Here is a 25,216-nt window from a genome sequence, read left to right as displayed (position 1 = left end):
AAGCTGAAGCCGAAGGTACTCTTAGAGAATTATATTACAACCCGAAAACTGGTTTTGGAGGTGTGCAAAAATTGTATGACGCAGCACGGGCCAGCGGACTCCACGTCACTAAGAAAGAGGTGAAGGACTGGTTAAAAACTCAGCTAACTTATAATCTACATAAACCGGTACCTCGTTCTCATGCTACGGGCGGCCGACGCGTTTTTGTAACATCGATAGACTCACAGTGGCAAGCAGACCTTGTGGAATTCCCTCCCCCATTCGCAAAAGAGAATCATAACATTCGATACATGCTAACAGTAATCGATGTACTCAGTAAATATGCCTGGGCTAGGCCAATACAGTCAAAACGGCCGATGACACTCTGAAGGCACTACAAGATGTGATTAAGAAATCTGGGAGAAGACCCGACAAACTTCAGACAGATGAGGGGCGGGAATTTACTAATCAGAAAATGCAGGGGTGGCTCCAGGAGTCAGGCATTCATTGGTTTCACACCTACAGTGACAAAAAAGCTAGCGTCGTTGAACGTTTTAATCGGACCCTCAAGACGATGATGTGGAAATACTTTACATACAGACAGACACGTGAATGGCTTTCTATTCTACCCCACCTTCTCGAGAATTACAATAACACCGTTCACGGAAGTATCAAAATGAAACCCAGGGAGTAACAGAGGAGAACGATTGGCAGGCATTTTATACACTATTCGGTCCTGAGTTGGCAGCCGGGGGAGCCAACCCTGAATTCAAGCCGGGAGAACGTGTCCGAATTACAAAATACAAGACCACTTTTAAGAAAGGATATTTGCCAAATTGGACAGAGGAGATTTTCGTAGTTTCAAAAGTTGTGTACGCAGCTGGCTTGGGAACTCCACCAGTTTACAAAATAAAAGATCTGAATGGAGAGGAAATACTTGGCACTTTCTACTCCGATGAACTTCAGAGCGCACCTTCAGAACGCGACGAGCTGTACAGAGTAGAACGAATTTTGAAGACGAAAAAATTAGAGGAAAGAAATATTATCTGATAAAATGGAAAGGTTATCCAGAAAGTTTCAATAGTTGGGAGCCGGAGGAAATGTTATTAGAACTTCGTAAGTTCCTGTCCATGGTACTTGTCAAGTACTACGTAAGTTCCTGTCCATGGTACTTGTCAAGTACTACGTAAGTACTAACGTAAGTATTTACGAAAGTTATTCAATAAGTACCATGGAAAAAGTCTTAATTTCTTGAAAGCCGAAAGTGTCAGTTTACCACCCCACTTCCACCCCCCACCTGGCCAGTATTTATCATGTACTGTCGTAAGTAATGTTCACTTACTGCATCTTTTTCGGCCGTATGTGGATGAGGTTGGTACCCCGTCAGTTCCTGAACATATTAAGTTTGCAAGATCTTCAAAACGACTTCTCATGTTACCACAGTCCGTTCTTTCGAGTCCCCCTTGTTCAGCTTTATCGATAAGTTCTGGTTGAAGTATAATGTACACAACTGACATAAGCCATAGACAAGTAACTTCAAAGTCCCCACTTTTCATAATGTCAAGTGCTCGTAGGTCAAACGAAGCATTATAAGCACACACAGATTCACAAGCGTTAAGAAGTTTGTGTAGGTTCTTTAGTGAGACTCGAGGTTGTTCTAGTTGTTCTTGACCAGGTGGGAAGTACGCTTTTTCAAGTTCCTCCTCCTTGAAACCGTCTATTAAAAATCCCTGGCTGCCGCCGCTCCATGCAATTCCAAAGTCAAAAGCTCGTGGATATTCTACTGGTCCGACTGTCTCGGTATCAATTGTTGGATTAAGTATATTCTTGAGAACGAGGGGGGTAAGAGATTGATGAATTACCAAACATGGAAGTCTGTAGTCATTACAAATTTCTAAGAAAGTCTGTTTGAACTTGTTGTGAATCTCTTCTAGTTCTTCTAAGGCGGCTATTTCGTACGACCTGGCTCGAGTCAACACATTCCGCCTGCAATAATCCCAAGGCATATCTTTGAATATGATAATGAAACTGGGTAAATGGTCAAATGCTCTAGAAACAATCTTTTTTTCTTCCGTTGCCACGCCCCGGATTCGAGAAAAAGTCAGATGTTGAATTATGGAAGAGTCACAAATAATGTATTGTTCTGAAGGGAGGCCCTCCCCCTCCCTCCTCCTCCCAGCCTGACATTGTAAACTAAGCGTATGTTCTATAAACTGGTTCTGAAAATCGGCAATCGAAACGTGGCGCCCATTATAAAAGTCGGCAATGTTGCTGGAAAAACTAGTGTCAAATTCTGGTACGTGATACGGATCCAAATTTATTGCATCGTAACTCTTACCACTTCCAGTTGGTCCATTTATGAATATGTATGACATTTTAGGATACTATATCATAGAAATTTTTTTTTAAATTTTTTTTTTATTAAGATATATACGATAAGACAATGACAATCCTTTCTATTTCAGATGCAATAAAAATACTTGAAACCGGAGAAAAACATCAAAATTGATGATGGAGGCAAATTAGTATTTGGTGAATATGTAGATCCTTTCATATACGTAGACAGTGAGCTAGAAGTAGTTTTCAACATCGGACCTAAATATGGTTCTAAAGATCCAGCTACATGTGATGGGGTGTGTGTCCGTTGGCAACCGAGTCTTCAAAAGTTTACTGATTTAATAATATTCCGTACCCTAGGTGAAAGTTTCGATGCATCTACTGCTAAAAGTTATGCTGCAAGCCTGGCCGCTCACTCCAAGAATAATTCCTGCGGATTTTACAATCCATCTAAAGTGTATCAGAAGCGAGGGAGCGAGGGGCCTCAGCCAGTGGCGTATTTTAAATTTCAGTTTAAAAGAGGGAGAGGGAGAAATCACGATTTCGCTACATGTATTGATATGGTTCAAGAAATTGACTGCGGTTTTAAAACAGTGAGTCCATGCCAGTCCGAGAAAATCCTGCTATTGTACCTCGTAATATCCGAAAAGGTAGTAAGATAGAATTCTTAGCATTTAAACCGCGCTTAAGTAAGCGTGCTCTTTCTTTCACTGTTGAGAGATTAATATTTTGTGCTGCGCCTATTAAACCAGAAATTCAAGATGTGGAAGAACTAGTCGACTTAGAAAGATTAGGCGAGATATATAAACAAATAAATGCTGCCAAAAATATTATAGTGGATTTTGATGACCTATCATAGAATAATTATTTTTTTCATTTTAAAAATTTTTAGGATAGTATATATCATAAAGATTATTATGGCCCGTCGATTACATACAGCATTCAAGGGAGCAGTTTTACGAAAAGAATTTCCTGAAGTCAAGCGAGTCAAGGATATTGGGGAGCTGGTGGATATTGAAGGTATGGTCAAAGAAACGGAACGAAAGATGTACTCTGTTTATACCGAAATGGAAGTCAAATTATCGGATCCGAAAACTGGTAATACACAATCGCGTTCATTGTATGTTAAATTAAATGATACATACACAAAAGATGTAAGAGGATCGGGATCGGATGTGGGCAACAATTAATAGATCGCTACGATCGTATGCTTGATACAATTGAAAATGTTGAGGGTTCTGGTCTCGTTCTCGAGGAGATACTTAATTTTGAAGTAATTCTAGTAGAAGTTTTACTCGGGCTGGGGCTGGCGCAGTCCAACTTCCCAGATGGTTAAAAATAAGCATTGTGTTAGCGATCTGGTGCTACCTTCGGGCAGCGAGAATTGTTTTCAATACGCCATCGTAGCAAGTTTAAAGTTGACCGACCCCGAGTTTCGTGAAAAGAGGGGTGGTCAGGTAAGGAGAAAATGGAATACGTACGCCCCATTTATGGCTGACTACTGTTGGGAAGGTATTCCCACGCCCACGCCCGCCGATATGACTGTATTCAGGCGCTTCGAGCAGCAAAATCCAGACATCAAACTTCAAGTATTTCAGATCTACGAAAATGATCCCGCTCCCCGTCCGACATAACTGTGTTATATAGTGCCCATTCCGAAGGTGAAGCCGATAGGAATCAAATAGCAAATATCTTACTGATAGTTGGCGAAGACGGCGGCCGTTCTCACTTCGTACCAATTACTGCGGAAAATCGCCTTCGTATTCTCGTACTAATCGAAAGAATGAGCGCAGACGGAAGTGTATTTGTATGGTTTGTAAAAGAGGTTTTAAGTCAACAGAAGAATTAGAAAAACATCAGGTATACTGTGGAACAGACACTGCCCCCAGATTTTCCTAAGGAAGTGTGTCAATTTGAAGGACATCGGAAGAAGGTTCCTTCTCCCTACGTCGTCTATGCAGATACTGAGGCAATTATTGAGAAGGGGACCGGCCGGCACATTCCAATTTGTCTTTCGTATGTTATGGTGGAACGGGGGTGGGGGCTCCTTCGGAACGAGGCCCGGGCCGACCCACTGTTTATGGTAAAGAACATTCACAGGTCTCTCCTGTGTTACAGACTTTCTAAAGGATATGAAAGAACGGGCCGAGTATTATTCTAAATCGTATTATTGGAAAATAATACCGATGAGGGATCCTTCTAATTACCGGCGCGACGGATGTGATCCAGTCTGTATTGCATGTGGAGAGCCGGCAGGATACCGAGTAGTGAAGGAGGAGGCGACCTTCTATTGCGAAGGATGCCGGCCGTCGAGAACCATTCCTATCTACTTTCACAACCTCAAGGGATACGATGGTTCTTTTATTTTGAAAGAATTACATGAAATCGTTACCGAAGGAGATGATGGGGGTTCCGGACCAGAGCCTAAAATCATAGCTAAGACGAGCAATGGAGGAATTATGGGTCTCTCGAAAACATTTATTTTTCACGCCTCAATTGTTGTTGCCGGAGGGAAGAGGGAGATAAAGAGACGTTTCTTTTCTATAAAGTTTATGGACAGTGCTCAGCTGATGATGGGGTCATTGGCGAAGTTGGCAAAACTGTGCCGGAGGATGGGTGGACGGCGGCCCCACTTTCGTACCCGGACATTCAAAGGGCGAAAGGTTTCTTCCCCTACGAATATTTAGACTCGGTTGACAGATTAGAAGAGGGTGAGCTCCCGGAGAGGGGGGAATTTTATAGCGAATTGACGGAAGAGGGGATTTCAGAGTCTGATTACGAACATGCATTAAGAGTATGGGACGAAGTTGGATGTAAGACGATTCGTGATTATATGGAATTCTATTGTGAGACGGATGTTCTCCTTCTTGCTAATATATTCGAAAATTTTCGCGACACATGTTTAGAAGCATATAAGTTAGATCCAGCCCACTACATGTCAGCGCCTGGCTTGACATGGGATGCTATGTTACTTTACACGGGTAATAAGTTTGGGCTCATTCAAGATGCTGAGCAGATGACTTTCGTACAACGGGGAATTCGAGGCGGCATCAGCCAGTGTATATTCATTATTTACAGACAAATCATCCGGCTTACGCTGGCGCGAATTACGATCCAGAGAAACCAGTGACCGAAATAAAATATCTCGATGCAAACAATCTCTACGGCTGGGCAATGAGTCAGGCAATGCCTACGGGCGGACTTCATTGGATGACGATGGAAGAGTGGGAGGAATGGCCGCCGAGGGGGGAGCGGGGGCGGAGCCGGAGCGTGGGGACCTGGCGCCACCTTTCCACCAAGTTTTCTAGAAGTAGACTTAGAATACCCAGCCGAATTACATGAAGAACACAGCGATTTGCCATTAGCACCGCATCACTATGAATTTCCGAGGCAGGGCGGTCGACTGATTACAAGTGTGATGGATAGAGAGTCCTATGTCTTACACTACAAGTTGCTGGAATTCTATCTTCGGATGGGAATGAGATTGAAAAAGATTTATCGGGTGCTTGCTTTCGATGAAGCTCCATGTCTCGCGAAATATATTGACTTTAACACTAAAATGAGGACAAAGGGGAGGACAGATTTGAAAAGAATTTCTATAAGCTGATGAATAATGCAATGTTCGGTAAGACAATAGAAGATGTTCGAAAGTACAGAGACTTTAAATTTGTTTCGGACTGGAACGGCACGGATAGTGGACTAAAAAGATTCAGAAGTATAATCCAAAGATGAAACATATAACTTTCATAACTTCCGAAGAGGATGGCGATTCCTGCGACAGTGCCCTACTGGAACTGAAAACGGATGAGCATAGATATGTAAAACCAGTTTTCATCGGCGCCGCAGTACTGGAACTTTCTAAGCTGCTTATGTATGAGACGCATTACAATTACTTTCGGGCCCGTTCCCTGGAATACGATTAGCCTACATGGATACTGACAGTTTTGTTTACAGTGTACCGATACCGGACCCGGACGTAACTTTCAATGATATAGTCCGAGAAGATGTGGAAAAGAATGGCGAGAAGTCTATATATGATACTAGTGGGATGAGCGGCCCGCCCCCAACTTTCCGAAGATTAATAAAAAAGTGATAGGTAAATTAAAGATGAGTTGAATGGTGAACCTATTCTTGATTTTGTCGGCATACGCTCGAAAGTGTATGCTTTTCGAACTCCAACTTCGGAGACGAAAAAAAATAAAGGGGTGAAGATGTTTGTGTTAGAAAACATTTGAACTTTGAAGATTATAAAGATCTGTTTGAAACTGGGAAGAAGCCGGAGCCGGCACAGTTTGTACAGTTTGTACGGAAAAAGGCTGGAGAAATCCGTAGTGAAAAGCGTAGTAAAATTATGATGGCACCAATGATATCAAACGTGTGCAGCTATACAATCCAGACACAGGCGAATGGTTGGCAGAAACATGGCCGATAGGACGGACGACGGGTCATGGTTAATATTGTAAAGACATAATCTACTATTTTCAATAGAGACCAGGGCATCACTGATAACATAAATGTGGGCAAATATATTGTCATCTCGAGCGTCATCGCCAACCTAATTGTGGTGTCTTTCTTCAGGATCTCAAGTTGAATTCCGTCCTTTGTGTTCATTACTTTTAAACCATTTCCATGAAATTCAATATCTTTAAAACTACGCAGATCGATAAACAGACAGAATTTATTCTTCAAATAATCGGCCTCATCTATATCAATTTCACACCAATCTTTATCTTCAGCAAAATACCGTCGCACCTCTCGCCAAAATTGTCTTGGTATCATCTTCTGAGCGTACACTTTATTTGCAATGCCTTCGATTGATACAGACACAGATTCAATGGAGGGGTTAAAGAAAAGTTCACTGTTCAGTTCTGTCTGATTCTGATTTTTAGTGAAGAGTATAGCGATACCTCTAATGCTACGTCGTGGTACATTTATATTTTCATTGATAACCGTGTCCGATTCTTTGAATGGGATTGTTCTAAATAATGTATATGCTCGTAAAGGTAACTTTTTCCACCGTTGTAATAACCAGCAGTTGACCTCGCGAGATCGAGGTCAGAAATTGTCTCGTATTCCATTTGAATGTTTTTTAATTTATAATTGGTTGTAACAACCTGATTACTGATAAGTAATTGGGGGGCGGGTGCCAACGTAATTTCCCATTCGATATGACTCCCTAACGCTTTTGGATATGCAACTCCATGACCTGTTATTAGGGGGTGAGTGAGACGAATAGCATATTTTGTTTTATATGTGTCGAAAAGTAACTTATCGCCCACGACGTTTTGATCTCCATCGGTCGAACCGCTTCTCAATTTTCTTAGATTTTCGTTCTGAATTCCGTACAGTGTCATGTTAGTTCTCTCCTTTTTATGTTTGAAGAGATCGCGATAACATTCAATAAGGTTATATTTATTCAAATCGGAAAGTGTCTGACCCTCAAATGTGAGTTTCATACGCTCCACCAAATTTTTTGCAACATTTTGTACTACTCGGTTATATCATCTCCCATTACTTCGAGATCAAAAACCAGGTCGAAAGTATCTGGAACTAAGAGTACTCCGCTTTCTAACTTTGGACATCGTATGATAAGTGTCTGGCCTGGATCTGCCTCACTTGGATTATGAGCAATCACATGATGAGTTCTTTCTGACTTCGTTCCATTCGGTATTCGGTTGGTGAAAGTCGGTGATAATGTTCTATCGTACCCCATTTTCGTGTAATGTATATAGTAGAAGAAAAAAAGAAATTACATGTTATAAAGAAAATTAAGTTTCACTTCGTGTATATAATGACTTAGAAGAAAAATCACATCTTTACGTAAATATTTCCGTCTGACTGAAAGATAAATCGATTGCCTGTGTCGCGAATCAATCGAAGGACCCAATATTCTTGGAGATGTTGGACTTCCATTTCATCATTGTCAATCTCCTGAAAGACGTTTATGAATTCTAGTCGCTTAAAGAAGTTAGTCTTCTGACATTCCTTCACGAAAGCTAAAATGTTATGATATAGATTATCATCTTTGAGTCGGACACCTGGATTTGCTCGAAGGATATGTCGATTTACTCGTCGGAGTTTGCACCATTCCAATTCGACAGAGAAACCAAACAGGTCTTTATTTTTAGAAAGAAACTTTGCAATATTCTTTTCACCAAACATGTTGATGCCGTAGGGAGTGTGATATATTAATACATAATTTTATTTATAATGACTAATGTTAATCCAGTTAAAAATATCCATAGCTGTTCTCCAACAAATCCAACCACCGATCCTGCTTGTTTTTAACAGAAACTGACGAGGGAACCGATTAGACCGGGTATTGCAGCAGCACTTTTTGCAGCCAATGTTTTTAACCATTCACCAAATTGCTTTACAATTTCTTTCGCTTTTGTATATACTTGGGCGGACCTGAACCAGACCCGCCAGTTCCTGCTCCTGCTCCCCCTGCTCCCGCTCCTCCTCCTCTAGTCACAGCCAGGGCAATTGTTGATATTGTCATTCCAAGGGCAGTCAGTATTGCAGCGATTGTTATACCATTTCGTTTAAATAACTCTGTCAGCTTCAGCCTGAGTGACAATTCTGGATCGGAAATTACATCACGAAGAGACCTAGTCGTAGCCAGACTTTCACGTGCCTCACTGATCTTACCATGTTCGTATTCAATTCGATTGTCAACTTTAGCTTCTCTTGTTATGAGTTCAGCTAGTAGTTTCTTGGCTTTTTCTTTTCCTTGGGTGTGATCTTCAGGAATTTCCTTTAACTGTTTTTCAGCTTCTCTTTTCAATAGCCTTATTTTAACTTTTTCGTTGTTAAGCTCGCCAAGACGCATATTCGCAATCCTTAATTCATCATTAATAGCTATATATTCAGGGTTTAGATTGTTCCATTTTTCGATTTTATTTTCAAAAGCTTGTATTTTATCTGCATTACCAGAAGCATCTTGCCGTAACTCTGTCAGTTCATCTTTGTATATACCCATGTCTTCTGGCGTCATATTCTCAGCTGGTATTTTATCATTTTCCACATCTTTAGAATGCAATGTACGTCCCACAAATTCGGGCTCACTATAATTATATACTTTCCTTACAAATTCGGATCCTCCTTCTTGTCTTTTTACTGTCTCGAGTGATCTAAATCCACGTCCTGTAATTTTTGATAGCCTGAGTTCTTTATAATACAGCTTTCCATCCCTAATCTTTGCATTCAAAATTAATTCGTTTCGTGCTGCTTCATCAGTAATATTATTCTCATCTAAGAATTCTTTAGCCATTAGTATTTCAATTGTTACTCTCTGTCTAGTCGTAGGATCTACCTGCGGGCTCCGCGCGCTTGAGACGGCCTGGGAAGAATCGGCTTCTGCAAAGGTATCATCATCATAGGAAAAAGTTGTTTCAGCAGTAGCATCATCATCGTCATTTACATTTGCATCATCTAAACCCTGGAGTGGTATATCTTCTCCTCCTTCTGCCATATTGTCTTTCTATATTACTACAATTATTTTTTATCATGCCTTACATATACAGTAAAAATGCACATCTCAGTTGTTGAAAGCGTTGAACAATTGGCTGATTACATAGAAAGAACAAGTGCTGCATATCGACGAAGTTATAAATTAATGGGTAGAATTGATATGGCTCTTAATATTACTAAGGGAATTCTTGTAAGCTCTGCTGTAATAGCAGCAATTCCAACAGTTCCGGTTCTTTTAGCTTTAACTCCTATACCAGGTGTTGTTATTGATGTAATACAGGGAAAAACGGGTGTAGCAAAGAGACGAGAGAAGTATAAACATTATTATGTGCAATATAAGCAGCTGCTTACACAAATACAAGAAAAAGGTGCAACAACAGAGGCTCCGGGGTCAGAACTTATTCAGGACATATTTCATCAGGCGCTAGAAATTCAAAAACAAGAAGGATTTAGTCCGCCGCTGGAGCGATATCTACGATATTATGGATTGAATGGATATGAAATTTAGTTCGTACCGATAGGAACTCTCGTGTTCAACATCAGCTAGACTCCGCGACTGATTGACAACACGGGTAAAAGCTCCTTTATATAGGCTAGTTTGATGGTGATGACTCACACGGAATTTCCCGTACATGTATAAACATGTTGTGTGTGACTCAGCAGGGAATTTCCCCGCTTAGTTCAGGACAATGCACTGCTGCGCGTGCGTGAGTTCGTATATAGGTCAGGGTCATACTTTAGTTACATGGATGGTTAATTTTTCCTTCACTTCATGTAGATAAATGAATAAAATGGGGTGTAAAATTCTTATTAATCACAGTTGCCCACCTTTTCTTTACTACTCTCGTATCAAACAAAATTCATGAAAAATGGCCGACCTTGTCCCTTTAAGAATGAATTCGTGCTTCACCCTGCTAGCTCTTTCAGCGAGATATAAGCTCAACTCAGTAAACACTAGTTTTCAACTAACTCACTGCGTACTTCAAGCGGTGACCCCGGAGATAACGAAACGATTCACGAAGAGTTCGAAAGTGTATTTAACCTTTTCCTTAGAAATTTGCAGATTATTAATCGCCATTATCCCTAGCCTCAAGGAGAAATCAAACTGCATGTATAAAGAACGTCGTCACAAGGGTCGGTTTCAACCGAAGGTAAATTGTCTCATGATTTACGGACCTTTTTTACCTCAGCTACAGACGCCTAAATTTAGAGTTGCGTTAGGCCTACTTTTCATAAACATGGTCGGATGAAACATCTGTAACGCTGGGAATAATTTTCTGTAACGAATCCTTGAAAGAGAAATGATGAGTGGCATACATGTCTAGCTTGAGGTCGTCTTCATCTTTATTTCAAAAGTTACGGTACTTAACGCTCAGTATAGTTCGATGTTTCAAACGTCGGCATCCTCAAACCGGTCCCGCAGCAAAAGTATATGTGTCCAAGCGTAGAAACGCGACGAGAGCGGGACGAATACGCGCTGTTGCCTAGAAACGAGTCGCAAGGCGTCTTCTATCGCCAGAAGGATATTGTGGTCTCTACAAAGAATTGGTGTAATGTACGAGAGAAGGCCCACAAACACACCCTCTCAATGAATTATCCCAACTCAGCTGTATATGCTCAGCGTCCATCGAGTGCATGGTGGTATTTTGTGCAGCAGTGAATGGTTCGAAATTAAGTGCCAACGCCGAAAGGGCAAAAAAAGGAGGAGGCTTACAATCTACCAAAGTTTACTTGAAGTTCGTTATTTCTGAAACTAGCCTTGTCACCGTAGGTCTGTATATAGTGCTGTGCATAGCTTGAATTCATCCCTGTGGGTGAAGAGACAAATTCCAAGAATTTTTGAGTTCTTTTATACTGAATACGAGCGCGTTATAGTCCGAATATGTCTGACTGAAATTCTCTCGAGGGCAACTCATGCCTTTTGCTAAACTTTTGAAGCGGGAGCCAATGATTTTCTCTGCGGTAATGAAATAATTGCTGTCATGGCCAGAACACGGTATCAGGACTACGAGGAAAACATATACTGCAGTTCAAGTATCTCAGCACTGTCCGATTTGAAAAGTCGTGTCCATTTTATTTGTTCAATATTTCAAAATTGATGATGGCTACTTGCTGATTGACTTACTTTCAGCAGTTTTCGCTTATTTTTTTCACTTTTCTCTTTCGTCATTAAGGGAAAGTTCTGCTCACTTATCGCTATAGGTCGACATGTACAGGAAAAATGAGCAATCGCGATTTGTTCATAATTCTTACTATCAATGGCTATTCAACACTCCGAGATTAAAACTTCATCCCACATTCATGAATACAGGACTCGCAATAGGCCGTTTTCAAGATCCAAAAACGACTGTACACCATACAGTTATTTTTAGTGTGACATATACCATTGAAAATGATGCATTTCGCTTTAGGTATTGTGATAATTCACTCTCAAATAGGTTACAATCACATAATGTGGTGAATATGGTTGGCTTTCACAGAGTGGTCGATGAACCCCAACCCACTCCCCCAGGCGTGGATTTAGTCAAACAAAAACGCCAGGATGTGAGAATATATCAGTGTCAAGATCATCGATCATGGCCAAATTGACCTACTTCAATTTGTAATTAAACTATAATGGGAAATCAAAATGCCTAAAACATATATAAATTTGTCTATGTAGAGAGTCATCTACCAAAGGGTCTCTTTTAACTGGGCCGTTTACGTCATGATTTTAATATTCACGTAATTGAAACGAAAGAGACCTGTATATAATTTATTTGGAATACAATTGCCCGATCGCAAATGTCCTCTCTGGCAGAAATCGTACAAAGTACATTGGCAGTCTCCATGATGAAATAGGTGTAATCAATTACGCTAACTTACATGTCGCGCGTTATGTTAGCATTTCGGAATATTCAAAACATCAATTTTTACCTCATGTTTCACTTGTAAGCCCCAGCACGATGATTGAAAAGTGCTCTCAGTCATAACGCTTTATAATATCAAACATAAAATTGAATCGAGGCCTAATTTCTTCACAGCATCAATGTCAGAAGCCAGATGATGCACCGTCATTCTCGGTCGAAAATCTGAATTCTTTGTTTAGTCTCAAACTATTACAAGTATTTTCTGATCTACCACTTGTGGGGGCTCTTGGCGCAAGGAAACTTTTCACCGTCTTATTTTTGCGATAATTGACAATTTCATTTTCTCCATAGAGTTAACTCAGGGATTGGCGGATATCGGTAAATCTTGGGTAACATGTTACTCTTGTACCAAATTTTGTATGAAGACCCCCGATTTTTATTCTAAATTTAAAGACAATGGTTGAGTAAATCCTTGAGAAAAGTCTGAGCAAAAGTTTTAGTCTTTCACTTTCGAGGCGCATACTGCCTCAAGCGAGAAAATGCGCTACCCGCATCAAAGTGCGTGCATAAGTTGGGTAGGCCAGCTCATATTCCGTGCGAATTCAATGTGAAGAACATTCGACACAAATGCGGTATTGCTCCGTACATGCAACTAACCGTTCGGCGCGCACGATGCCCGTATCGCGCGCGACTTTTGCAACCTTTTGCGGTATGCATACTGTAATTTATAATTTTCTCGGAATGAAACAGGTTTTAACGCAAAACAGGTTACAGGTTTGCATTAAAAAGTTACATACAAAATTTGTATATTTTCGCAATATACTTGTCCTTGTTCAAATAGTCTATTTAAGCTATTTGAGTACATACTGAACGCGCCATAAGAATTCCCTGGAGCTAGCATTCATGAATTAGTATTAAACCCAAAAGTGGTATAAAATTACAACTCACTGTAATCGATGTTTCAACTGCAAAGGATGCATCTTCTCAATATGTCGGAATTTGAACTTTGTTTAACTTGTGATAATTGCACGGGGTACAAAAGCAACACTTTAGCTTGTTAAGAGTACTTGTAACGGACAAAAGTCACAATTGACGCTCTTTATCACAGCTATGCAGATAAAAAAGCTTAATGCACTAAAAATAACAGAAAAACTATGAACGTGAAAATTTCTTCCCCCTTCCATAACCTGTACAATTTTCCAACAATAGTTCCAACCGCGTTTCACGACGCACCATTTGACGTCGACGATTTGATATTTAGCATGTGAATAGAAACAATCAATCAATCAATCAAACAATCAAGACTTAAATTTTGCAATCTTAAAATGTATCGGCTACCGCAACTAGGGGGTTGGACGAGATATAAGGCAAATTAAACGACAGACGACCCAACATTGAAATATGGTATTTATGAATCTCCGTGACAGAAAAATCAATTGAAGTTTTATAACAGTGCAAAGTGTTATCGGGATTCCAACTTTCTGGAGCTGCAGCTGCTACCCTCTTTCATGTTTTATATGCAGATCCAAGAGATGAACGAACGGAAATAAACACTTCCCAAGCTATTTTGACCTATTATCGACCCTTGACCTCCATGCCAATTTCAAATTTCCATTCGCCTGTTTTTATTCTGTTTATTTTTTTGTGTGTTTTATGTTCTTTTTTCAAAGATTCTTTATCAAGATTGTGAGCTTGGCGAAAGCCTTCTATTTCTCAGTCTGAATATAAACTTCCCTCAAGGGTTTGTGATGATACAAAAGCATAACAACGTGTGACGCACCATACAACTTACACAAACGTATATAGGTACTCCCCCTGAAGAAGAGACGATTTGCAATGCCCTATATTGATACAATGGTCAGTTTCAAAGCAAAGAAAAATAATGTAAATATACTTATCTTAGACAAATGAATGGGTAAAATTATTAGACAACTCACTTACATAGCTATTCTTTCGAGATCACGTTTGCAATTTGAAATTCTGGGTGCAAAAGCGGTTTTTTTCGCTCAGAGGCTAACGTTAGAGGTAAGCGGTTTTAATGTCAAAAACGAAGCAGCTACAAAACAGATTTGTTTGACATTCCATTAAATTGGAAGGAAAACACGTGAAGCGTCCTCTTCTAATGTATTGCCAAGTCGTAGAATGCATGATATTTGTTTATGTGGAATATGTTCCATTAACAAGCAAATGTAAACTGAGACATGCATAGTTTATATGGAACCTTTCAATAATATTTGACTTATGACAATTCACTAACTTATCATATTCTCGGTTCATATATATAGGGTATTCAATCGTCCAATATTTCAAAGGCAATTGGAAAGTAGTAATTGCCAAGGTGCTTTCTTGCAAACGTTCCATGTTGAATCTCCATGTACATGACTTAGCTGGTCCCTGCAATCCAGGGAGACTTGAACATTGATGTATCTATTCGATCTAGTTTTAGATAAAATCAGAATACTGTTGGGAAACACATAACATGTAAATTACACCAAGGAACGTTTAAACCAAAAGCTTCCGGCTTTAAAATTCACCTCTCTCGATTGATTAATTGATTAATTGATCGATAGATAAGTTTATTTCATTACTGATGGCCTCCGACCAAAATATACAAGTCAATAAATATAAAGTATAAACTGGTCCGACTCGCTAGAAATGTACAGAGGAAATAAACTTATCTATCTATCTATCTATCTATCTATCTATCTATCTATCTATCTATCTATCTATCTATCTATCTATCTATCTATCGATCGATCGATCGATCGATCGATCGATCTATCGATCTATCTATCTATCTATCTATCTATCTATCTATCTATCTATCTATCTATCTATCTATCTATCTATCTATCTATCTATCTATCTATCTATCTATCTATCTATCTAATTGATCAAACACCATTATCGATAGCAGATTGATATTTCTACACAATATATACAGCATAGTTTTCTTCACAAGCTTACTCAGCGATATGCCATGGGTGAATGCGACATGATTATTAATCATTATGCGATGTGCCACGTTACTTGCATGCAAATATCTACTTTTTATTTGTAAACACCGTGTGTTTACCTCTTCTTTTGTGATTACGAGGTCACCAGCGTCAGTATTTTCTCAAATTATGCTGAAAAGCGGGGTTTCGAGAATAAATTGACAACTTTAATGGGCAGTGAAAGTTAAGAGTGCAGCGTTGTTTCAGTTCCGGGTAAAGAAAGATGGAACGACATTGCATTTCTATACTGGGTATCATTGCCTGCTTCCAAACTCGGCCAAGTATAGCCTCCTCTCCTGCATTCTTAACTTTTTACCTTAAATATTACAGTTTGTTCGCGGAACTGTTACTGGCTGACGAACTACCATGGCGGCATCTACCACAGCGGAGTTTGGACCTGCTGTCGTCATCACTCCAAAACGCACATCGGATGTCAAAAGACGACGCTGATAGGTCAGCCGTGCATAAAACGAGAAAACCTCACGGTAAAATACCGACTCATACGAAGTTCTAATCTACATCAAAAAAATTAAAACATTACTTGGTTAAGTGGGAAAGTGTACTGCATACAACAGTGTAGAGCTTTACAACATGAAACAGTTTTTAATGAAATGACAGTGACAGCTTGCAATTGAAATTTTTCGCCGTTTCTTCTGATGATCGCCATTTATAGCAGCAGGAAGTTTTTGAAGTTACAAAAGTTACAAGGATATATGTACAATAATAAATGGATGTGCCGTGTAGACAGTCGGATAATCGAACGTCTCCGCTGCATATATTAGTTCAATCGATTCTTTGACACTCGCTCCTCATATTGTTGGACAGTGCCCTGTTGAGAACATGAAAATTCCGACACTAAGTATATCTTAATATCACAGAACTCTAGCGTTTTGAGTGTCTCCACATGAGCGATTTTGTTATTCTTCTTTGGTTCGCTCGATGAGTTAATTGGACACTTCAGATGTAGTGAAATACGGTTTCACTTTGCCGAAAGAATTTTCCAAGAAATGTATCTTAAAGAGTAGATAAAACAGGGTACTTTTAAGGGACGATATTTATGAGGGCCACGCGGTATTCAAATATCTTCCTGTGGCGATAACCGAACAGTAAGCTGTCAAATTGCGATTAAGGAGTGTATTCATATTGTAAGTAATGGCTGTCTTATCCATCCTTATCAGTTTTCACCCGCTTCCAAATTGAAAACGGGCGATTCATGTAGAATTACGACGGACAGCAATTACAACCACCCTAACGGCGGTCCCTTCTCAAAGGAAAGAAGTCTAACGAGGCTCAACAGTAAGAATATCGGACACATTGAAATCAAGAACTTTAGGGAACAACCGTAAGTAAAAAAAAAAACCGAGAAATAAAGCAGTACCATTTCAACCAAGCATGTGAAAGATAATACGCCTTTTACTATACTGCTTTCTTCTACATAAAAGAATAAAGGAGGTACAGAAATGACTCACTCGTAAATGAGAGAGGTTTGGATATTCTGGTTTTTCTTGGATTATTTGTTGCAGTCACGATATTTAAACGTGTTCTCTGATTCTGGCTCCGGGGAGTCATTCGCCACACTTATATCTGTGGCGCCGAATTCCGGGCAACATACTTTTATATCAATTTCTGGCGGCAAGTCCACTTTCTACTTAATAACGTAATATTCGTAAACAGAGCTCCCCTTGAAATTAATAGTATGAATTTTGCTTTCTTTGTTTTTTTTTTTACTATCCTAACAGATGGTTTTACAGCGATATGCAACAAGGGGTCGCCGAATCCCTTCTCCGGGTTCATGTAAGTACGCGGATTCTTTTACGGAATGATAAGTGCTTTGAGTGGTCAAGTGAACCTAGCATTTTACCTTATAGGCTTATCTTCTACTCCATACTTAGGAACCGAAAAACCCACCGGGTACTCCTTGGCATGTTGCCATTCTATTCACTCTGTAGTTTCGAACGAAAAACAGTTACTGGCCAAAAAGCCATTCTAATTCAGTAACTGCTTTATCGAACGTCAAAGAACCTTTGCACAAAGCAAATCATTATTCCGAAGTCATTTTGTCACACGTGTCTTACCAGATTTTTTTTCCTTGCACATGTTCCATTATTTTTTAATTTGTAATACCGATGTACTGTAATGACAGTTTCATGTACCTGTCAACCTGACCATTTTACGGCCTGTCACAAATCTCGCGAGATCTGAGATTGACTTTACCTCCATTACGACTGGCGAGATTTGTAACCTATAGAGCCAAATATTGACCGACCTACACATATGAGAAGTCGTTCTTTTCATACTCATGATTTTCCTCTCTATTGTAGGAGCCTGGTTCCTTTCTCGTCAGGCAGTTCGGAATCTCAATGTTTTTATCAGTGCAGTAAGTAACGTCAGGGAAATCCGTTTACAGAAATTTGTCGATTTGAAGACTGGCAAACATTCACGGCCACACTCAAAATACTTTTACGCACAAGATTTCCCAGGGGATGTTGCACTGACCTTGAATTCAAAAAATCGATTATATTAGATAAATTGAGGAAATGTTACTTATAACAGCGGAAGCATTTAACGCCCACAGTAAAATGATACGGAAACGACAATTTGGTGGAATTTGTAATAGAACAGGTGTCTTTACGTATTCCAAGTGCAATTTCATGGCTTGTCACCTTGTAATTACGATTTGCGCATTCTGTCACATTTTATCGGCAGTGCAAGTCTATGACAATTTAAAAATGGTGTCTCGTGGTAAAATGTTGACTCTCCAAAGAAAATTAAAGACAGATTCTTTGAGTCTTTTTTTCACAACGGACTTCTTGCGAGCGAACTTTATAAGCACTTGCGTTAATTTTAATTATAATGATTCATATGTCGACGTGCACATATGTGCTAATCGAAGACAATACTTGCTTATATTGATATTTGCACGTGCTTTTGTTTTGCATTAATTAAAATTGAAAAACCAATGATTTAATGATATCATTATTGCTTTCAACTCAAAAATTCTCATGGTTTTTTTCTTTTATTACCGCTGTTATGTTCGCTACATGCGTACCTAATCATTCTATGTAACATAATCCAATAGAATTGTACCCCTGAAACCTGAAAACAGATTTTTTGGACTGAACAAAAAAAGTTCTAGATATACAGCTACCCTGGGAATGCAAAAATTGCTTGGTCGGTCCCTATGTCATTCGATCCGCGGATGTGTGTAGAGTGATACTGTGCTGGTTGTAAGACGATGGAAAATGAAGGTACAGACGAGGAAGTTGACAGATTGCGATGGAAGGTAGAACGAATGAGCATGTCATATGGATTAAAGGTTGACCGACTGGACGGACGTGGGATAAATGAACGTTCAGATTGATGGAGGATTTGAACATTTGATATTGATGCGCGTAGCGGCAAAGGAAGGCGCTTGTAAGGAAAGGCAGCATGAATGGAAGGATTAAGGGATTGATGAATAGAAAGGATATCTAGAAAGAGCGGGCCCGGGTAGTGAATAACTTGACTCCCGATGAATAGCCAAATATTACAAAGTGCAGTGCGAACCTCAAGGGTCAAAAGGTCAAAACTGTTTTATTCGGCCAGAGCTTTCTTGTAAATTATACTGTCGTTGTTGCCGTTGTTGTTTTGATGATGATGATGATGATGATGATGATGATGATAATGATGATAATGATGATGACGATGATGATGACGACGACAATTTAAATCATGGGACTCTATGTTTTGGATAAAAATTAGGGGATTTTCTACGACAAAATGTAAAATGCGACAGCATCAAAGGAAAACAGGCCAAAGTGAGCAATATGCTCAGTGATGCTGCAAAATAAAACCAAAATAGACTTATATAAATCATGACAACGATCATATAAAAAGGGTAAAAACAATCATTTTCCAAAATAAGTGAAGGTAAAGAATACAATGGCCCTTGGAGTTATAAAGCACCACAGATGTTAACAGCAAAAAATCAAATAAAATGTGTTTTTTGTCTTTTTTATTATTTCTCATTAGAACAGAACGTTATATAATGCACATACCAATACTAAACGACATGGAAGAATACTGGCTTGCGGCTGACAAAGAACACCGCCTTGGTGACGTCATCGAACTCATAGAATATTACAAAAATAATGACGGTAAGCAGTTTCTATGGTAACTCGCAAAGATCCTGGAACAGTAGTGACATTTCTTGGGAAACCCTATCAAAGCAAGCGCAGTAGATGTTGAAATGAGCGTTTCGATGCCAATCTGTGGTCCCAATTGACGAGGCTCTTGGTGAGTTCTCCGGGTAATTCAACCACTCGGCGTTTTAGGGATTCTCAGAATATTCACTGTGATGGGGGCATGAATATACACATCCTCTACTTTGTTCATGTCATTACCGTCAGGGGCATATGCAAAGAGACGTAAATTTTAACAGCAAAGAAATGTATATACATTACAGCGACAAAGCCGCTCTTTTTGTCGTTTCTGTGAGATCAGAAATGCAATGAAAAAATTTGCACGAAGTCTCTCAGTGTACAGAATGATATCCATGAACAAATTCAAGTATCAAATGCAAACATTTTGTTTGTGACTTCTTGACAAAACGAACTATTACCATTACAACTTAGTTTCCTCTGACAATATAAAAAGTGCTACAATGTAAGTGATGAAAGCTGGTATTCGTATTAATGTGAAAGGCAAAACCAATCAAGATCTAATTCCAATAACATTCATGAGCTCCAGGCTTCCTGTAACGGCGTATATTCAGCCATGCATGGTGAGCGTTGGTTGTACACTGAACTGGTTTAAATTTTACGGCAGATGCTAAAAAAAATTATCCATCCCATGTTTATTATGTCTGGTTGCAAACAGACTTGAGGTTGCTAACAGTTGATCAGTATTTCGGCATATAGGTAAATGACTTAAACAACTTTTCATGGCGACATGACAATAGCGTGACAACTCTGTCCCTCTCATTGTCATTCGTGAACGGACATACTGATGTATGTACATGCATACGCAATAAGTAAGAAATACGTACATTGATACTTACAAATACATGCATGCATGCATGCATGCATGCATGCATGCATCCATCCATGCATCCATCCATCCATCCATCCATCCATCCATCCATCCATCCATCCATCCATCCATCCATCCATACATACATACATACATACATACATACATACATACATACATACATACATACATACATACATACATACATACATACATACATACATACATACATACATACATATACTCATAAGCTTACAATACATACACGGCAACACGAAAAAAACAGAGACCTCGACGGGGATACCACGGGTTTGAGATAGGGAACCAATCACCAGTTTCCCTACTGAAGCTCCCAGTGGACACACATTTTACATGGCTTCTTTCAGCTTTAAGTCTAATTCTCATTTGGATTTTCCGAAATTCGAATCAACGCATGCAGATTAAAAGACGAACCTGTAAAAAAGCTAATACCTCTGTTTTGCATCGAGTCCCTGAGCATGTGAATACAGTAAACCTTTCAGTCTAGATACGAGCCAAAATCAGAGATAAAGAGTTCAGTGTGAACTCTGTCTCTCAAAACGTTGACGTGAAAGCTTTAAATCATTTCGTACTTTATTTCGCCATCTTTCCACATTCAACGTTGACCCTCCAGAGAACCGCTGCAAAATTGCCTTTACATTCTGAGTGTCGCGTCATGTACGAATCGTCCGTTGCCATAACAACCCGCGATGACACCCCCCCCCCTCCGCTTCCCTTCCCTAACACAACCGCAGTGTATTGAAATCCATGCAGCAATGGACACATTTTGAAATTGCTGCTGTCAGATTCCGACTCAAACATTTCACATTCTATGCAAATCAAGGTATATTTCCCGACATGACTTGCAAGCGCCAGAAGTCCGCGAGGCATTTGCATCATCCGTCTCTTCCCCGTAGGAACATAACGATAACGACTGCGTGTCCAAGAAAAACCAAATCCGGGGATCGCAGTCAGATAATCTGTATTTTCACACCATTCGGCCCGAATCCTAATAAAAAATTTACGGATTTTTTCTTTGTCGCCTTCTCGGTGATGTAGGCACAGGCCCTTAGTCGATCACATAGAACGATTCTGAATAGCCGCCGCTGGGACTTGAAAAATCATCACGACGTAACCACAGGCATCTCTTTTTAATTAGTTGACTCAAAAAACATTCTCGTAATTTTCTTAGATATTTACTTAACTTGAAAGCTACCCGTTTAGCGAAATTGCCTCCTAGTGCATTGTCGTTCATTCATTTTTGACAGAATGGGCAAATAGATTTAACAGCCTTCAAGTTCCTATTCTAAATTTCCCACAGTGACTATTTAAATGAAACTGTAACGGTACGAAGAATATAGAAAAAAAACAACAGGCAAGCGGAGTACATTAAGTACCGTGTGTTCTCGGATAAGACAAAATAACGTCTCTGTCAGCATGTGAACCACATCCATTGTGGTTTTTTTTGTTTTTGTAATTTTGGTGGCTATATTTGCATGGGGTCACGGTGGCCATGTAAAAGTGGGCGACCTTTTATCATTTATCACTTCTTATTTACACGAGTGTCATAATTAATTTAAGTTTGAAACTAAAATCGTGAACATTATGCAAAAAGTGCTGCCAATGGACCTCTAATAAGACGCTTTGCATTTTAGCTGCATCTAACACACCAGTCGATGCGCCTACAGTTCGATGACACTGGGTAAAATGAGCCTAGCCGCAGTGTATTGACAGTTCCTTCGCTCGTTGTGCTTGGCGCAAAAACGACATGCACAGTCAAGAATTGTAATTTATGACGTCGGGAAAGGCATTTACACATTTCATAAAAATATGTGACTGAAGTAATTCTGAAGTACCTTCATGTTGTCGAGCAGTGCCAGTGGATTAATTCCTACAGCTCTCGCCTGAATGAGAAATACTCTGCTTCAATTATTTTTTTCTGAAATTTAGGATGCCTTTCAAAAAGCAGCCACACTAATTTGAGCTCCATTGACAGAATTGAGAGTCTGCATTTACGAGATAACAGCTATGACCTTTTCGATATTTATCTCAAAATTTACACAATATATATCCAGTGTAAGTATTTGATAATTCATGCGCAATGCACTATCTTGCACTGTTAATATGTGACAGTATCAGGCAATGTCTTGTTGACAAATGAATTCTAAACAAAACTAAAATTATGTTATCTGCGAGTGTAGTTATTCTGGTTTGACGACCAGAGAATCATAGGGACCATGATTTACATTTCTTCACGTCACAAAACACATAAAAACATAACGTCCTGTTGCTGATTGTCCCTTGAATGAACCACAATTCTATGGTGTCAGCAGCTGTTTTTGCATAAATGTATGGAAACAAAAACAACTTTTATATCGAGCGAATGTAGCAGGCGTACTTTTGTAATTTACATGCTTTCCTATTCAAAGGCAAAAATTAGGGATCATTATTCTTATCCTTAATTGCTCTGGGTCTTTTGGGTATGTTTGTTGTATTTTAGTTTTTATAGACTCTGTCACAGCCGCTCGCTGGCTACACACCGTGACTGCTGTAGCCTTGCTTAGTGAGCTGGTGCAGCCAGCTTGGGACAGTCAACACTTGTATATATTGAATTTTTTCTCGGGTTTTCCCATTGGCTGTCGGGTCTCACCAACATAGGGATTTCATTAACTTTCCTGTCAATACAAAGGTCTGTGTTGTTAATGTATTTTTATTGCCAATTACATCAGGAATCACAGTACTAAACCTTGAACGTCATAGAAAACTGCCTATTCAGCAGTAAATTGTATCGATAGATTTGCGCATGCATTTCCTTCTGATATCCTTGTTTGATTGTTTATTTCGACTTTCCAAATAAAAATATAATAAACATTTTACGTCATGGTAAATTGCCCAGGCGGCATAAACTTCATATTTACAATCATCAGGCTGTTGTATGTATGTCGAATGTGATATCTTTGTCGTTAGTGTTTTTTACTGTCATATACATACACACACACATATATATATATTTGTATATATATATATATATATATATATATATATATATATATATATATATATATATATATATATATATATTTTGAATCGAAACATTATTTATCGAATTTCAACACCACCTATGGGACTTCTGTGCAATGGTATGTCCCAACTCTATAAAATGCCAACATCCTAAGAGTAAAAGTAGTCTGATGATTGCAAATGCATGAAACTTAAGTAACAGAGATTATTACTTTGTACTTGAAGTAATTTGTAGTCTATGCGATCTGTGATAACGGGACCGTGATGGCCTCCTCGGCTAGAACAGTTACGCCGGTGTACATGTTATCACCTGTTGGCAGCTCTAGGTGGAACGCTTGCTTGTTTTTACCCGCAGGGCGTTGATTTGAACGAACCAAGACAGAGAGTGAAAACACCTTTATAACGGTAACTAAGGGGGAAAAAATTGGTTGTCAAGGCTACCCGACCAAGAGCCATATCCACCGTATGATGATAATCACGTGATCACCAATTTGAACTTTTGTACAGATACATGTAGATAACTATTCCTTTGCCAATAGGCCATTTTGTTGTTATTTTCCATTATTCATTTCTTTTTTTTCGTTCAGTTTTAGGTACATGTCTCCGATCGTATCCTTCAAAGACAAACTTACAGGGTAGGTACCAAATAATAACAGTCACAACGATGATGATGATGATGATGATGATGATGATGATGATGATGATGATGATAATAATAATAACGACACTAGTAGTTATAATAGTAATGATGATGATGACGATAATTATAATAATAATAATAGTGGCTCCATTTTGCTTAATATGGTTAATTATAGTAGGAACATCGAAATTCAATTAGTATTCATTTGAATCCACAACCTTACTTCATGTCGGTACACAACTTTTGGACTCAATGGAATACCAAGAATGCAGAAAACAGTTATTTTCAATCAGTATAAGAGATTTCACTCACAGCAAACCTTGAATGATTGACATCGGGGTCATCAAATGAATAGCCAAGACAGTTTCAATGACGTCACGAGCCTTCGAATGAAAGGAACTCAAACAGAATATGTCTATTTTGACGTGATATTTCACTTCGCGCGACTGGCCATTTTGTATATTTTTTAAAACTGTTGACTTTTAGCGATAATCATTCTTGCCAAGGAAATGAACATGGAATCTGATGCGTGAAATTGATTAGTTTTTCTGCGCTGCTGAATGGCCAAGGGTCCAATTTTGGAAATTAAATTCCTTCTAAATTATCGATGAAACAGGCGAGGAGAATGGCCGGTGCTGTAGCGGAGCAATGTGTCTTTTCTTTTCAGAGTATGCCCTCCCCAGCTGTCGACCTCCAAAGGTTATTAACCTTCTATCGATTGAAGATTCAGCTTTGATGAAAAGCATCTATGTGCCACCGAGAAGAAGACTTGGATTTCTTAAAAAACATATATATGATATACGAAAGATATATATGAGGCGGTCACCTTTGACCGCAGTTGTCGTGCTGTCGAATTGAGAGTCAGCATCGAATGAATTTTGTTTGCATTCGCT

General features: G+C 39.2%; 1 protein-coding gene across 4 annotated transcripts in view; it reads left to right on the top strand.

The window, feature by feature from the left end:
• The window catches only part of LOC139135450 (tyrosine-protein kinase abl-1-like), a 160,265-nt gene that overhangs the window by 110,418 nt on the left and 24,631 nt on the right, over positions 1–25,216 (top strand). For all 4 annotated transcript variants that reach the window (XM_070702835.1, XM_070702834.1, XM_070702837.1 and 1 more), the window contains exons 5-10: positions 15,965–16,119; positions 16,813–16,976; positions 17,374–17,428; positions 17,956–18,011; positions 19,646–19,770; positions 24,271–24,318. In XM_070702835.1, the coding sequence (XP_070558936.1) occupies positions 15,965–16,119; positions 16,813–16,976; positions 17,374–17,428; positions 17,956–18,011; positions 19,646–19,770; positions 24,271–24,318 (603 nt within the window). The remainder of the gene's footprint in view (positions 1–15,964; positions 16,120–16,812; positions 16,977–17,373; positions 17,429–17,955; positions 18,012–19,645; positions 19,771–24,270; positions 24,319–25,216) is intronic.

The sequence above is a fragment of the Ptychodera flava genome, chromosome 6, assembly GCF_041260155.1.
Source record: "Ptychodera flava strain L36383 chromosome 6, AS_Pfla_20210202, whole genome shotgun sequence".
NCBI lineage: Eukaryota > Metazoa > Hemichordata > Enteropneusta > Ptychoderidae > Ptychodera > Ptychodera flava.
Note: the sequence above shows the minus strand (reverse complement) of the source record. Positions and strands in the feature narration are given on the sequence as shown.